The following is a 14,312-nucleotide window of genomic DNA, read 5'->3' as shown; positions in this document are numbered from 1 at the left end:
TAACTTGCACAGAGCTGTTCAGAAATGGGATCTTTTCACTGTTGTGCAGCAGCGGCAGCAGCTCTTCGCTCTTTACTGCTCTCATTTTGTTATCACAGCAATTCCCATAGAGCCTCATACATTTGTTCTTATTCCCTTTAGGCAGGAGAACGGCTTTTACAAACCTTTATCATTATCATTTTGCCATTCCCATTGTAGTAGCCTAGGTAGTGGTTTCCTTTCCCCTCACTATCAAATTCATTAACTAAAAATGTCAGATAAGCCCCACTATTCAGCAATTCGTAACCTGGGTCTGTGCAGTAGAAGGGCTCCCTACCCAAGAACTGCATACAAGACATAAAAACCACCTGCAATAACCCAACCCCCCTGTATCTGGTTCCCTGTCTGTGTTGCAGTCCAATGCCCTCTCCTGATACCCAGTCATTAATGCAATGCACATAATTTTACTAAAAGATGGTCTGATGGAAAAATTAGATAAAAGATACAAGCACTATTGAAGGTGGCTCAATATCTGTATTATTTTGATGAGAACAAAGAGTACTCAGGACACTGCCTATTTTCTAAGATAACTCAGGAGCAAGTGTTTTAAAGGCAAGAATTATGCTCTTTCTACCTCACAGTGTCTTTCACTCTGAGCTTCATTTTAAAAAGTCCAACTATGAAAGGCAAGACTATCTTCTAGGATACAATCTCCTCAGGGCAGGGTTCTTGGCTTAATTTATAACTTGTTCAGTACCAAGGTGTGGGTGCTTACGGAAAAATAAATAGTAATAAAAAATGTATTGGGGCAATCTAAACAGGTTGCTTAGGTGGATTTGTAGACTGCAACTAGGGTGAAAATGTTAGCAATGGGCAGCTGAAAGCAACAACATTATTAATCAGTTTGCTAATACTTAATGACCAAAAGCTGAAGGTGTTTTGTAATTGATAAATTATAGATTAAGATAGGTAAGTCTAAAGTAAGCTGCCAGTGCTGTCTGACAACATGGTATCTGGAAGCATGACAGTCCTCTGCTCTCCCACTTAATGCCACGGATTGAACCAGAGGGAGAGATCGAGGGAAGAAATGCTTTTTGGAGGAAGCACTTCCCCTCTCTAGTTAAGGTCTGGTCCTGACAGATGCCAATTTCTGTTCTACTCAGAAAGACAGTGTTTGCAATGTATACTAAGGGAAATGTAGAAAAAATAATAGCCTTAGAAAATACCCTAAAGCTCGAATAAGAATGCAAGTGAAATGTCTCCTCCATTTCTTTAAAATTAGAAGAAAACTAAATGTCTATTCACAGCTACTAGGGAATTAAAATTATTTAAACAAATAATCCAAGCAAGGAATAACCTTTTAATGCTATAACAAAGCAGAGGCACAAACCAAAATACTGACCATCCACATCCAACTCCAATAACCACCTAAAATCTCAGCTTTATGCAACATTTATTCAGCCTACAGTACCTGTACTGTATTTTCAGCCTCCTATTCAGCTATTGAGTCTACAGCCTCTCTTTATCAAACCTCAGAGGCTTGAATTCTTTTGCTGTCCTTAGTGGTAAAACCTCTTGGGCAGGTGTCCAAGTTGCAGCCCTTTTCTGTCCAACTGCCTATCTGACAGCGTCAGCTCTATCCAGCATCTCTAAGAAAAATTCCCTCCAGAGATCTTGTGACTCATAACTATCAGCATGACAACCTCTTGTTCTCTCCAGCTTCTTCACAGTAAACTCATTGTTTATTCATTTTACTACGCAACCAGAGAAAATGGTCAAAATATGAAACGTCTGCATACAGAAGCCAGTTTTGTGTAAGCCTTCTTCTTCCTTTGTAATTGCTGGTGTGCTCCAGGTAGCCATCAGATAGATGGACTATATTGCTGCATTTTCTCTGCCAGAAACTCAACTTCTGTAGCTGCTGCCCACCCTTTATCCCACCTCAGAAAAATAAATCTTTTAGCGTGGCTGGAACTAGATGGGAAGGGATTTCCTGATTAATAGCACCTTCATTCTTCTTGTAATGAATGCTGGTATACTCTCTGGAGGTATCTCATCTCTGCCAATGCTTTAATCCTCTGATTATGTTTTTTCCCCTCTTATGGACACATACTGTTTAACTTGTGTAATCAGACAGAATACTATCAAACACACAGGTAGGTAGGTACAAATAATTCACACAAATACTGCTGCTAGTTCCCATGTTTTCCATGTTTCAAATGTGCCTTCCACATCCATATACCTCAGGAAGTTCCAAACTAGCAAGAAAAGCAAATATAAAATCCAAGTGACTCCCTCCAAGTTGCCTCATTTGCAGTTCTCATTTTTTTATATTAAGGAATCTTCAGTTTGGGAATCCCCACCCAGGCTGCAGATGTTGCACTAAAGAAAGATGAGAAGTCGTCATAGTAAGAGGTCTCAAATCATTTTGGATCTTCCAGATGAACCTCACGGCTTAAATAATCTCAGAAACTCTGAAGCAGCCATTTCAGAGTGACACCAAAATATACCTAAAAGCAGGAGAACAACTTCTTTTTTGTACATGTTTCCGACTCAGTAGCAGGACTGGTCCCATCTAGTATTAAGGCAATTAATCTATTGTAAACATGGGAGGAATATTCAGAGAGATCAATACAATTTTATTTGTATTCTCCTGTTGCTTTTTCTAACCACATCACTGCTTCCATTTCATCTGGGAAAGTTAGTGTGAACAATGATAAGAGAGAGAGGCCCTCGTTGGAAAACAATGTTAAGCATGCAAGAGTGAGATCAACCATCTTCCAAATGACAGTCGCACATGAAATGTATTACATTATTTCAGAATCTGAGATGGCTTGGCTAATGGCTTCACTAATATATCCTTACAATGCAAATTTTTTATAGCATCACAGGTCTCATTCAGTTACAATATAACCCCTGAAGGCTCTAGCCATCTTCTTGAAGACATTTCTAGCTCACATTAGCGTATAATGGTGGTTCCTGGAGACAAACTGATTGCTGCCTAGGGATTGATGCCTTTAGGAAAAAGCAAAATACAGATAGATGCAACTTCAAGATACTAATTCCAATTTAAATCCACTCTATATCCCTAGTGACTACAAGTTATTGTTAAACGATGACTTATCTACTTAGTTGGTAGCATCAATCCATCACTTAGCTACATAACACTCTATTAATCCCATCAGAAGCTTTCCCAGTTGGCATACCCATTTGCTCTCAAAAAGTGCCTACTAATTAATGAAAACTAGGACCAAAACTATCTTTTTACCTGGTAAGCCTTGCATATTACAACTGAGATATATTAACAAGGTATCAAGGAAAATGTTATATATTCACAACGTCTTCCCTATTGGCAATGGGATGCCTTTTACATGTAATGCAAGAACTGGCTGATACCTCATTGAACTATAGAGATATTGCTGTGAAGGTGTGTACCAACATATTAATTCTACACCTCAGTTATTCTATCTGTAGAAAGTGAATAAATCACATCTGTTTTCCCAGGAATCATTAATCCATGCTGGTAAAATGCTTTGAAATCCTAAAATGCCAAGCGTTTTCCCTCTAACACTTCTGTTTCATCGCTTCTCTTGCAAAAAATGAACATGAAATAATATGGTCATGATGCTGTGAAGAAAGCAAATTTCACACAGTGTTAAGTAAGATAATGTGATGTAATCCTACCACTTCCATAGGAACTAGCAGACCCTCATCTGGAGTCTTTGTACAGACCCTACATTCCAAGAAAGAGGTAGTCCAACTGAAGAAGGTTAAAAGAGTGCAACATGCTCCAGGTGATCCTGCTCTAGCAGGATTAGATGATCTCTAGAGGTCCCGTCCAACCCCTACCAATCTGTGAATCTGCGAAGGGTACAGAAAGAATAGCTAGGCGGGGTCTAAAAAACCATGATTTATATTGAACGTTTTTTAAGAACTGAGTTTGTCCGGCCTAGGGAAAAAAAAAAGGCTGAAGGGAGACAAGATACTTTAGGCAAAAGGGAGAAAGTATTTCACTGTGTGGTTGAAAGGGCAAAGGATGTACAGGGCATGAATAAAGCAATGCAGAAGCTCTAAAGTGGCTAGCAGATTGCCACCTTGGAGCATGTTTCCTGTATCTTCCCTCCCTCATATGAAACTCTGTCTGACCACGGATAGACTATGACTAGTATTGCATGGTTATAGATTAAAATTAAGTTGTAGTATTTAAAATCAAGTGCAAAAATTGCCTTTCTCCCACAGCATGTTCCTAGATGTCTGAGTGAATCTGGACGGTTAGAAGTGAAGTTATTGTACTGGTGTCAAGTAATTTTCTTAATGCTTTATACTTTTATAGCATCTTTCATCACAGGACCTTAAAGTACTGAAAACCACCAGAGTCTTATAAACCATCTGGGGGAAGGTGAGAATTATCACCATTTTACAGATAAAAGAAAACTTGGTTAACTGGCTAATTCTGTAATGTACTCAGGTTTGCGGATATGGAAGCTCAGCTCACGTTAACAACTGAATCATGTATAAGACCAGGACCAAACACACACACTACAAAGCAAGGGAAGAAAACTGAGACACTTGATTCTCATCTGTTAGTGTTACCCACCAGACTTCCTACTAAGAACAAACACAGAAGAAAGGAGAGTTCCACTGTTGGCCAAATCCCATGTCCTAAAAACAAAGCCTGTGGTGAAAAGAATACATTACAGAGAGAAAAGTGATAATGCAGAGGCAAAGGACTGCAGAACATAAAAGAAGAGAGTTGTGACATGTAACAGTCATGTCTCACCTAAATCCACTGTCTTCAGACCTAGCCTAAACTGGATTGTCTTTCCATCCAACACCGCAGAAAGGTATTTTGCATTCCAGTGCAGGGCTGGCCAGTCGCCAACCATGTTACAGAAGACTGCAGGTTGCTGTAGAGACATCACAATTTCCTTGGTTTTCTCAGGAGTAAATGGTTTGACATCTTCACCTATGTAAAGAAAAAAAACAGCTGTAGAGAGATGATTTATGATACATGAAGTGTCATCTACCATCTCCCACAACATAGGAAACATTAAGAACTACACCTCCTTTGTTTATGGTTGATTGTTTTATTACATTTTTAAAGTCAAATTTCTACTGCAAACACTGAATGAACATTCTTACACTAAATTAAAGTTTAAAGCAGTGTACTAGCACACAAAATGTAAAAAAAAAAAAAAGGCATGTGCTTAGAATTTTCACTTGTAGCTTATGCAATAAAGCTCTGAAGCCAAACTGTCTAGAAGTAGGCTAACAATAAAAAATAAATCGTACAAATAATGTCCAGAGTTTAGAGAATATAAATTTTATGAGTAAGAGTCATTCTGCATGGGATTCTTTCCAAGAAGCGTAGCGCATTGTCAGATAGCAACCAGATTCCTATGCATTTGATTTAAACTAAAATGAGCAGCATAACCAAAACACCAGGTATTTTTAAAGTGTTTTAAAATTTCTTTTCATCTACAGAATTTTAGAAAAAGGAAATTATGCCAAAGCAAGAACTAAACTAACCCAAGATTTCCATTTACTCCTTTGCTATTTAGAGATTTATATGCCCCACTGAAACCGTCAAGCCGAAATGCTGGCAACCTTGAATAAACTCAGCATTTTCAGAACAACTTTTCTTGAGGGACATATTGAGAAGGAAAATGTGATTTTTTTTTTTAAAAAAATAACATCTCCATAAAGCTGAAGCAGCGGACTACAACTTTGGATCATAAAAAAAATCCATTCATTATTTTAACCTCTATTGAAGTTAACTCATCCAGAATTTGTATCCCTATAATGCCTCAGATTTAACATACCGAATCAATACGTATGGTTCCCCACAACTCCTGGCAACTCATTTAAAACAAACAAACCAATTCAATCACTCTATTTAGGGGTCAAATTATGGTCTGGCATGCACGATGGGTTAAATAAAAGACAAGAAAATTCCCTTTACTGCTGAGTGCTAATTTTGCCTCTTGCTCCTCCCTGTGTGTGGGTGGTGGGACAGGTAGTGGAGAACCAGCCAGTCCCACACTGGGCAGCCCTGCGGTGCCTGCTGGGGGAAACACAGAAGACAACCCACTGGGAACAAGGTCACTGAGGAAAGTTCTTCAGGACTGTTTCAAACGTAACAGTTTAAAATAAATATATGAATGCTGAGTGCGAATGGCAGGAATAGAAGGAGCCCTGTGCATGCTGTATGCCATATGTCTTTGGTAACTTTTGCGAGTCCCCCCCTTTCCACAGGGTTTATACTCCAGCATAGCTGTACTTTTTAGTTTTCTAAATTAAGCCGCTGTTTCCACACAAATTCAGTGGGAGGTATCAGGGCTGGGGTTTCCTACAGTCGAGGGGTCCCTTACCCCACAGGCTTCCAGGGAAACTGAATCTCTCTCTCTCCTTTCACTCATGAAAACTCCACCTTGAAGCTTTAACTCTAAAGACCTCTGATCTTCTACCTTAATGGAACATAACATTTTTAAATGGCTTCTCCTTCTTAAGGCAGATGACAGGAGGGAGTTTGGGCTTTGGTTTGTTTTCGACGTTTGCTCTCATACGCAGAGCAACACTTGACAGAATGGTGTTGCTGTGACACAGAGATGTCTACGACACTTGGCCTTCAGTCTCGCGCTCCAGCAACTTGCACAACCAGGACATAAGGAGGCCTCACGGGGACCGTATGTCTTACCATATGGTCTTCCCTACCCCCGGATGGAGGTTCTGGGGGTTTCTGAGCAATAGGTTAGTGTACCTAGAGAGAGCAAGTCCAGAGAGGGCAGAAAGACCATCTGCAGACACAACGGCACGTGCTGGTGCAGCTACCAGGAGCTGGCTGTAGGCATGGTAAGAGGTTAAAGCTCAGCATGTTTTTTCACAGTGATGCTGTTCAAAGAGTAAGGCAAGACTCAGTCCAGATCTGAACGATCCCAGGGGGTTTATAAAAATTCTGCCTTTAACCGGTGCAATTATAATATTGTACAGAGCGGCTTTCATGATGCGGGAACTGGCTGGCCTTACGTACCTTTCAGATTTTCCAACTCAAAAAATTGAATTATTCCTGCTTAGGCTCAGTTTATCACCACATGGCAATCTTTTTGACTACTCAATTGGTTTTAAGGGCAATACATTTAATTATTTTAGAGGATGTAAATCCAAAGAAATGCAAGAAATTGATGGCACTTTTTGGGGGGATTTTGTAAAGCTGAGTTTTATTGCAAAAGCTTCAGGTTTATCCTGTCACTTCAGTCAACAGTTGGGATGTGCTATGAAAGCAGAAGTTTTACTGGGAGAGACAGGAAGGCTCACTGAAGCCAACTGTTGATTCTGTGTGGCTTTCTAATGTGATTTCCACATGCGTATTGTGCTTTTGAAAGGTGTGGTTTTAACCACAGTGAATGTACAGCGGGAAGTGCAGAGCTCGAGCTACTGGGAGAGTTTCTATCAACGCCAAACAAGAAAACACAATTAGACTAAATAGCCTCTCCTCTACTGAACGTTAGCTGGAGGTTTTTGTCATGTCACCACGCTTTATTCAGTTGTAAACCTATTTCCCTACAAAATTTAGAAACAATGAAAGAGGACAGTCTTAGTGAGATGCTAATCATTCCTATCTTCAAAGAGTATTAAAGTCATTGTTAAATGAGTATGTACCTTTTCCTGATATAATCACATACAACACCCATGATATAATCAGCAGTGAAGTTTGAAACATTTTAGCAAATTCAAAGCATTAGACAAATGAACATTATTTTTTTCTGCAAAGACAAATGAGGATTCTTGCCAATTTTGTGCAAAGAATCTTTATGTGTCTTGATTCAGTTTTATGTATTCCTTGGTGAGAACAGCAGTCAGCTAAACATAATTCTTTCCCCATAATATTTGTCATGCATATCTAAATGCCTGCTAGAGAAAACACACATAATAAAAGGTAAATATCATATACTGTATCAGATATTAGGATAATTTGGAGAACTCTGCTCATGACAGATTTTTCTGTCATGAACAAAACCCAGAGATTTCTGATGGAACTATATGCTGTAGGACTGGTAAGAAGTAATTAAAAGAGATATCTGAAGATATGTCTTGGAAGACAGATTAGCAGAAAAATTTGTAATTTAAAATAATCATCTTTTCCTTAGTTGTTATCATAGCTTCACAAAGATGTCATAAGCTGGGCTCTTGCTTCTCAGTATTTCCTAACCTGAAATTGATGGTAATTCATTCCTAGGCAAAACCCAAGGTTGTACAGCATATAGAACAGTATATGGTTTGGACACAAATGTGTAGAAGTAAAAGGTGTATAAATAAAATGTGTTGCAAAGAAACAAACTGTCCATGGCACATCTTGGGCATTAGTTATCAAATTCCTAGGGGACATCAGGTAGCAGGAGAGAACAGAAATGCATATTCCCTTTGAAAAGAAAAGCTCTGTTGGAGTCTTCATTTTCTCAGTTGTACTCTGATCCACAAGAGAAAAGGAATACTTTAAATTAGTTCTTTCTATCAGGTTCAACAAATGATGTGGTTTCACAGTACAAAAGGAAGTAGGAATAATTTGCCTCATGTTTTGACTTCACACAAGGCATGCATAGAATCCAGCCAGGAACTGAAAAACCAAACCAAGTTTTAGCTCAAGTTTTGTAACTGTGACAGCTTATATAATTGGCGAAAAACGTAGGTGTTCTTTAGAAAGGTAACACATTGCGAAATAGAGATCTTCCAATTAAAAAAACAAAGCTCTCCAGTTGTCTTTACATGAAGTGTTGTCAAATATGAAGGCTCATCCAGACTCAGCGCTGAGCGCAGGTAAAAGAAAAAATGATGAATTGGCTAAGTACTTTCCAGTAGACTTTGTGCTTCTGAGAGAGAAAATAATTTAATGTTTCTGATTAACAATTTTTCTGAGTAACTGAGTGGGGTTTGGGAATAAAGAGTTTAGCACAGCAGGCAGTCTGACAAAAAGTGGACTTGATCAAAGTTGTTCAGAAGCTAAATGTACTGTCATTCATTTAAAATAATTTAGCAAATTAGAAGAGTTCATTAGTGCATGGCAGTTGGCTTCTGCCAAAACACTCTGCTGCTTAAATATGAGATTTAATTGAGAGGTATTAAAATTATTTTCTAAAAGAGGGAGTTACAAGGAAATCCTGGTAACATATTTGGTATAAGCATCATCAAATTGTTTTTCTTGCAAATCTGTAATGCTTCATAATACTTATTTCTTTTTAAAAAAATATAGAAAGTTAAAAGAAAAAATTGGCATTTTGAATACATTAATACAGAGCAGCCAGGTCACTCAGAAAAATCAACTAACCCCCAAAATCTTAACTATCCAACAACCAGGAGGAGTGGGAAAAGAGAAGGTATTGGGGAGGATGGGGAAACTGCCCAAACCAAAGAGAAGTGACTTGGTTTGGAGGTCAGATGGAATGATTTCACAGTACATTAACTCTGTAAATTAAAAAACAACTTTAAATAATCTGCATGTGATTACAATGTTATGCACTATTATCAGCCTACTCTGGGCAAACAGAATGCATCTACATACACATGAGCAGTTTTCAGGATATACTGCATGAACATCTAGGTATTACTTCTTGACCAGCTACTGCTCTTACTATTATTTTTGACCCCGGGAATGCCAATACTGCAGATGCAGCATAGCCAGGGGGGCATCTACCCTAGATTTGCATAGGTATTTTGGCTACCGAAGGCTAGTTAGCAGTTGCATGGAGCCTCTCAGGATAGACCGGTCTGCACTGGTAAGACTGGCACCTGAAGTTTACTGTGGTAGCCTGAAGTCAACACACCCTTCCTTGCCCTCTGCATCTGCTACTGCGGAAGAAGAGCATCAAAAGAAAAGAAGCCAAAACCAGGAATTCGTATTTGCACTCACTTTCCAGTCCTCCTGTGGCAGGGCTGAGCATCTTACAGTTTTTCTTACAGTAAGTCTGAGTGACTCAAGACATGAAATAAGATAAGAGTGTGGGCTATGCCCTCAAACCTCAAACTGTCCTTTCAATAAAGAAAAGGAAATAGCTGCCAGACTTCGTAGGAGTGGAGTAAGAGGTTGAGCCCAGAATACAGTACTGGGAGGGAATTCCCACCCCTGCTCTAAATGACAGCATATCTCAAGCATACATTTATGAAATTCCTCCCTAAATCCCCTAGGGCTCTTCCTAGAAAGCTCTTCCTGAGCCCCTGGCCAGCTTCTGCCTGCTGTCTCTTCTCCTCCCATCCTGTAGTGCCCTGTTAAAAGCAGTCACGTTGGTTGAATGACCTCAGCTCCTCTGGTCTCCACCAGTAGAAGAAATGCTTTCCTTTCCCTCCTTGTCCTTACAGCTCCTGCCTGCATCTTCCGCCATTTGAAATACCCCCTTCCCCTCCCATTCCCCCAAACCTAGGAAAATTGGGATATGTACAACTGACAGAAGTCATACTAAATGTACAGTCATACTAAATGTATTTCCAATGAACTTTGTATACTTCTTATTGGCAAAATTACTGAAAGCAAAGTCAAACACAATGAAACTGCAGCACTTGTTGGATAAATTTCATTTTCTTCTGAAGGAAAGGACTATGGCCTTTGACCAATATCTTCCATCAGGATATAGAAGAGTTTCTCCAAAGGAGAAACTGTTCTTCCTTAGGATAGGCTGCTACAATTTCACCTTTCTGTCTGTTTGGGGTGTAAATTACACCCACCTGCTGCTGAGGAAATTTAGTAGCAAAACCATTTCATCTTAATACCCCACCAGCACCAATACACATTTCTCACAATGTTTCCTAATAGATGGGAAATTTAATACAAAACTTAATACTAATATAACATTATGGTTGAAGGTAAGGGAACTGGCACATCAGGGAACTAACATCTCTATTTTTTAAGAAAAAAAGAATTTTTTCATGTTATAAGTGACGTTTATTTCTATTTATGTTTCTATTCCTTGTTAGTAGTAAATATGAATGTACTACTCTTAAATTGATGAATGCACTGTACAAAATTCACTGTCAGAAACTAACCATTTATGACTTTATTGTTATCCTATCCTGCAAAAACTTAACAAGAACTTCAAAATGACAGCAACGAAAGAATCTAAATCTAAAATACATCATTTTCCCATAAGCTATTCTAGTAAATAGTCAATAGTATTCTAAAAATATGGGGTTTTTCCCATAAGCCACTGTAATAAACAGTCAATAATACAACTGAGCCTTTTGAATTTGATCTGCAAAGGGGTTATGATGGAAGTATACTTGACTTTGTTCACCATTACACTACATAAGATACAAATTAAGATAAATGACTGAGTCAATTACAGGTATAATTGTCAGAATGAAATTATAATTTAAAAGAATAAAAGAAGTATTTTTGAATTACATAAATTACTGAATTGAAAGAAACCAGAGAGACCCACCATGTGAACCTCAAGAACAGTTTCTGAAGTGCACAATAACCAACGTGCACAATCAGGGTATGAGATTCAGGGATTGCCATTATTATAGGAATATTAAACAAAAAGCATGGCTATTATTCCATCTGTTTACATCATTCCATTTCTTTCAGCATTGGTAAAACAAGCAGAAGTGACCTTAACATTTGTTTCAAGTTGCTGTTTCTCTTTATAAAGGTTATCATGCAACAACATGAAATTTGTTTGTGAAAATCTGTTAACAATGTATGTTTTGATTCTTGGGGTTCATATAAAGAATGTAAAATCTTGCTTTGACATACTGCAGAGCTAAGGATACATTCGACCCAATACACCTCGCCAAAATGTGAACTACCAAGCTCTTCTAATTTTCAACCTTAACATTTCATTAATGTTAGTTCTGTTTTTTAATATAAATATTAAACACAAAAGAAACTAAGTTTTTACTGAAAAAGCACAGCCTTGTTACATAGAAGCTTATCTTTCACAACTTCATAATACGACAAGCTGCTGCTAGCGGTGTCAACGTATCTTTACTATCTTCCCTCCAGAGATTTTCTTTCTCTTTTCTTTTTCAAATAACAACTGCCTGCAAAGTTTCTTTATCTGTAAACACCAAGACCTAAATATCAGAAAAGATCAAGGACTCTGTGGGCCCAAATCTCCACTCAGATGTGCATGAACTCTTGTTCTCATCAGCTGCACCAGCTTTTCTGGAGACTGAATGTGACCTTTAATTTTAGAAGAAACCATGACAGTGCTGCTGCTTTGAATTTTGGAAGCTTCTTGCAATATGCAAAACTTACCAAAACTCAGTGTTTGTCAACCTATTAGTATATTTGGAAAAGTCCTTTCAGTAGAAGAGTTTCAATATTTTCAGATTCCTTTTAAACATTAATGGCAACCATTGACTAATTCAATATTAGAAGCAATAATGTCTTCTATATCCAGCCTTCAAAAGCACATGGTACTTAGAAATTTAAGATAACCCCCTGAACATTAGCAAAACAATAAAATTGCAAAAGGTTAAAGTTGCACTTTTATACCAAGACGTCCAAACTGCCTTAGCATCGCTCTTGTTGAAACAGATAGAAATCAAAACCTCATGCTATCATATCTACTCCTGAGAATCTCATTGTGTCTGTGATCACAAAGCATAAAATAATTTAAATCATATATGTCCCTCTATTAAGAAAAGCACAGGCACAGAAATAATCAATTTAGCCTCTTCTTTCTATACAGAATTACATGATAGAAAGTCACATTTCCAAACAGACAAACACCATTTTGTGAGCATTGTGTCTTCAATATGCATCTGATCCCAAACACCTACCCAATCAGGTCTTCATAACACTCATTTGGGGAGCACACAGCATACCTATGGTATGACAGCTATACATGATGGTAGGAGTTGTTGGAAGAGAGGCGTAAGAAACAAGAAAATGCTGAAGTTCATCAAGTCTCACTGAAGAAAGTCACATGGAGAGCAAATCTGTCAAAAACTTGATGACTGGAGAGAGCAAATGGCACTTCCTAATGCGCTAGGAACTGGGGGTTGCACCATGGGGGGGATACTTTCCTGGACTGCTCAGCTCAGCCATTACATGATAGGTGTGTTTAAGCTGAATTAGACTCTCCAGATGCCTCAAGGTTGTAACTAACCTGTCAAAGCCTTCAGTTTATCTTAATAAGCCAGGCTTAAATCAGCACAGTTTAGGTGCCAACTCATAAGCCAATCGGCCAGGCCTGCCTCAGGGATGGGATGAGCATTTGGCAGCAATACCAGCTTCAGCAATGTAATTTTTATCCATCACCACTAATCTATCAGAGCTCCGGGCCACCAACTCCTCCTAAGATGAATTCCAGAAGGTTTTAGGCCAGACACAGGCAGATGGGCATGAATACAGAGACCTTGAGAACTTTCAGGTTTGAAACGGAGGGACCTACTATTGGATACACTATTGTGGTTGGGCAATGAGTAACTGAACGGGATTCTGTATTGTAATTTTGGATCTAGGCGCTGTGAAGTCCACGCAAGTCCTGCTATAGACACAAAAGTTCTGGGCCAGGAGACAAAATAACCTTTCCACTTGCCTGAATATATGTGCACTTCATCTGATAATATTCAAATCTCTTTAGCTACATTATAATGAGGTTAAAGCAAGAAAAGATTTCCCCACCCCAAATATTACAAATGTCAGTAATGAGAACAGTAAAAATGTCACCACACGGAGAAAAGAGTGAAATTAGCATATTTAGAGAAGTATTATACCCATGAGTGAAATAATGCAATCAGCTAGCTGCAAGATAAAGCTAATTTGGTTTCCAACAGTTTATCAACAATGCACTGCTCCTTTACATTAACAAATTTAAATGGTACCATATCCTGCAAACAAGAATAATTCACACAGAATATTACACTGTGTTAATTAAATAGCTGGAATAGAAAAGGTCAGGCCATGACTGAAAGATGCACATATGGGTTGTGAAACTATGAAAAGATGGAGCGATTTCAAATCAAGCAATTAAAATAAATTATTTAAATTATGATTAAGTCAACAGTAAATAACCCTAGATTTTCTGAGCCTATTTTGGCAGCTCCTTCCTTTTGCTGCTGTTTCTCAGATATTTTTCATGCTGACCCACGCAAGAGTCAAAATATCTTTAAACGCATCATAAGATGAGGTGGCTTGGTTAAATTATTAAAGAGTTATCCTGTTTATATTCAAGTTTTCATTTTACTATGCACGTAGCAAGAAGAGGCAAGTTTTGCAGTTAAAGGACACTGCAAAGCCCCACTTCCCTTATTTCTGGATGGGTTTCCTGCCACTAGAACAACCAAGAAACCTCAACAATTACTACAGTTAATTGAAAAATGTTCAAAGAGAGAAA

At 38.3% G+C, this 14,312-nt stretch overlaps 1 protein-coding gene across 2 annotated transcripts in view; it reads right to left on the bottom strand.

Annotated features, from left to right (window-relative positions):
* HSPBAP1 (HSPB1 associated protein 1) overlaps positions 1–14,312 on the bottom strand; it is a 36,707-nt gene that overhangs the window by 20,859 nt on the left and 1,536 nt on the right. For both annotated transcript variants that reach the window (XM_054829568.1, XM_054829567.1), the window contains exon 2: positions 4,760–4,945. In XM_054829568.1, coding sequence (XP_054685543.1) covers positions 4,760–4,945 — 186 coding nt within the window. The remainder of the gene's footprint in view (positions 1–4,759; positions 4,946–14,312) is intronic.

Source organism: Grus americana, chromosome 6, assembly GCF_028858705.1.
Source record: "Grus americana isolate bGruAme1 chromosome 6, bGruAme1.mat, whole genome shotgun sequence".
In the NCBI taxonomy this organism is placed as follows: Eukaryota; Metazoa; Chordata; class Aves; order Gruiformes; family Gruidae; genus Grus; species Grus americana.
The sequence above is the reverse complement of the archived record's forward strand: the minus strand, read 5'-3'. Positions and strand labels throughout refer to the sequence as shown.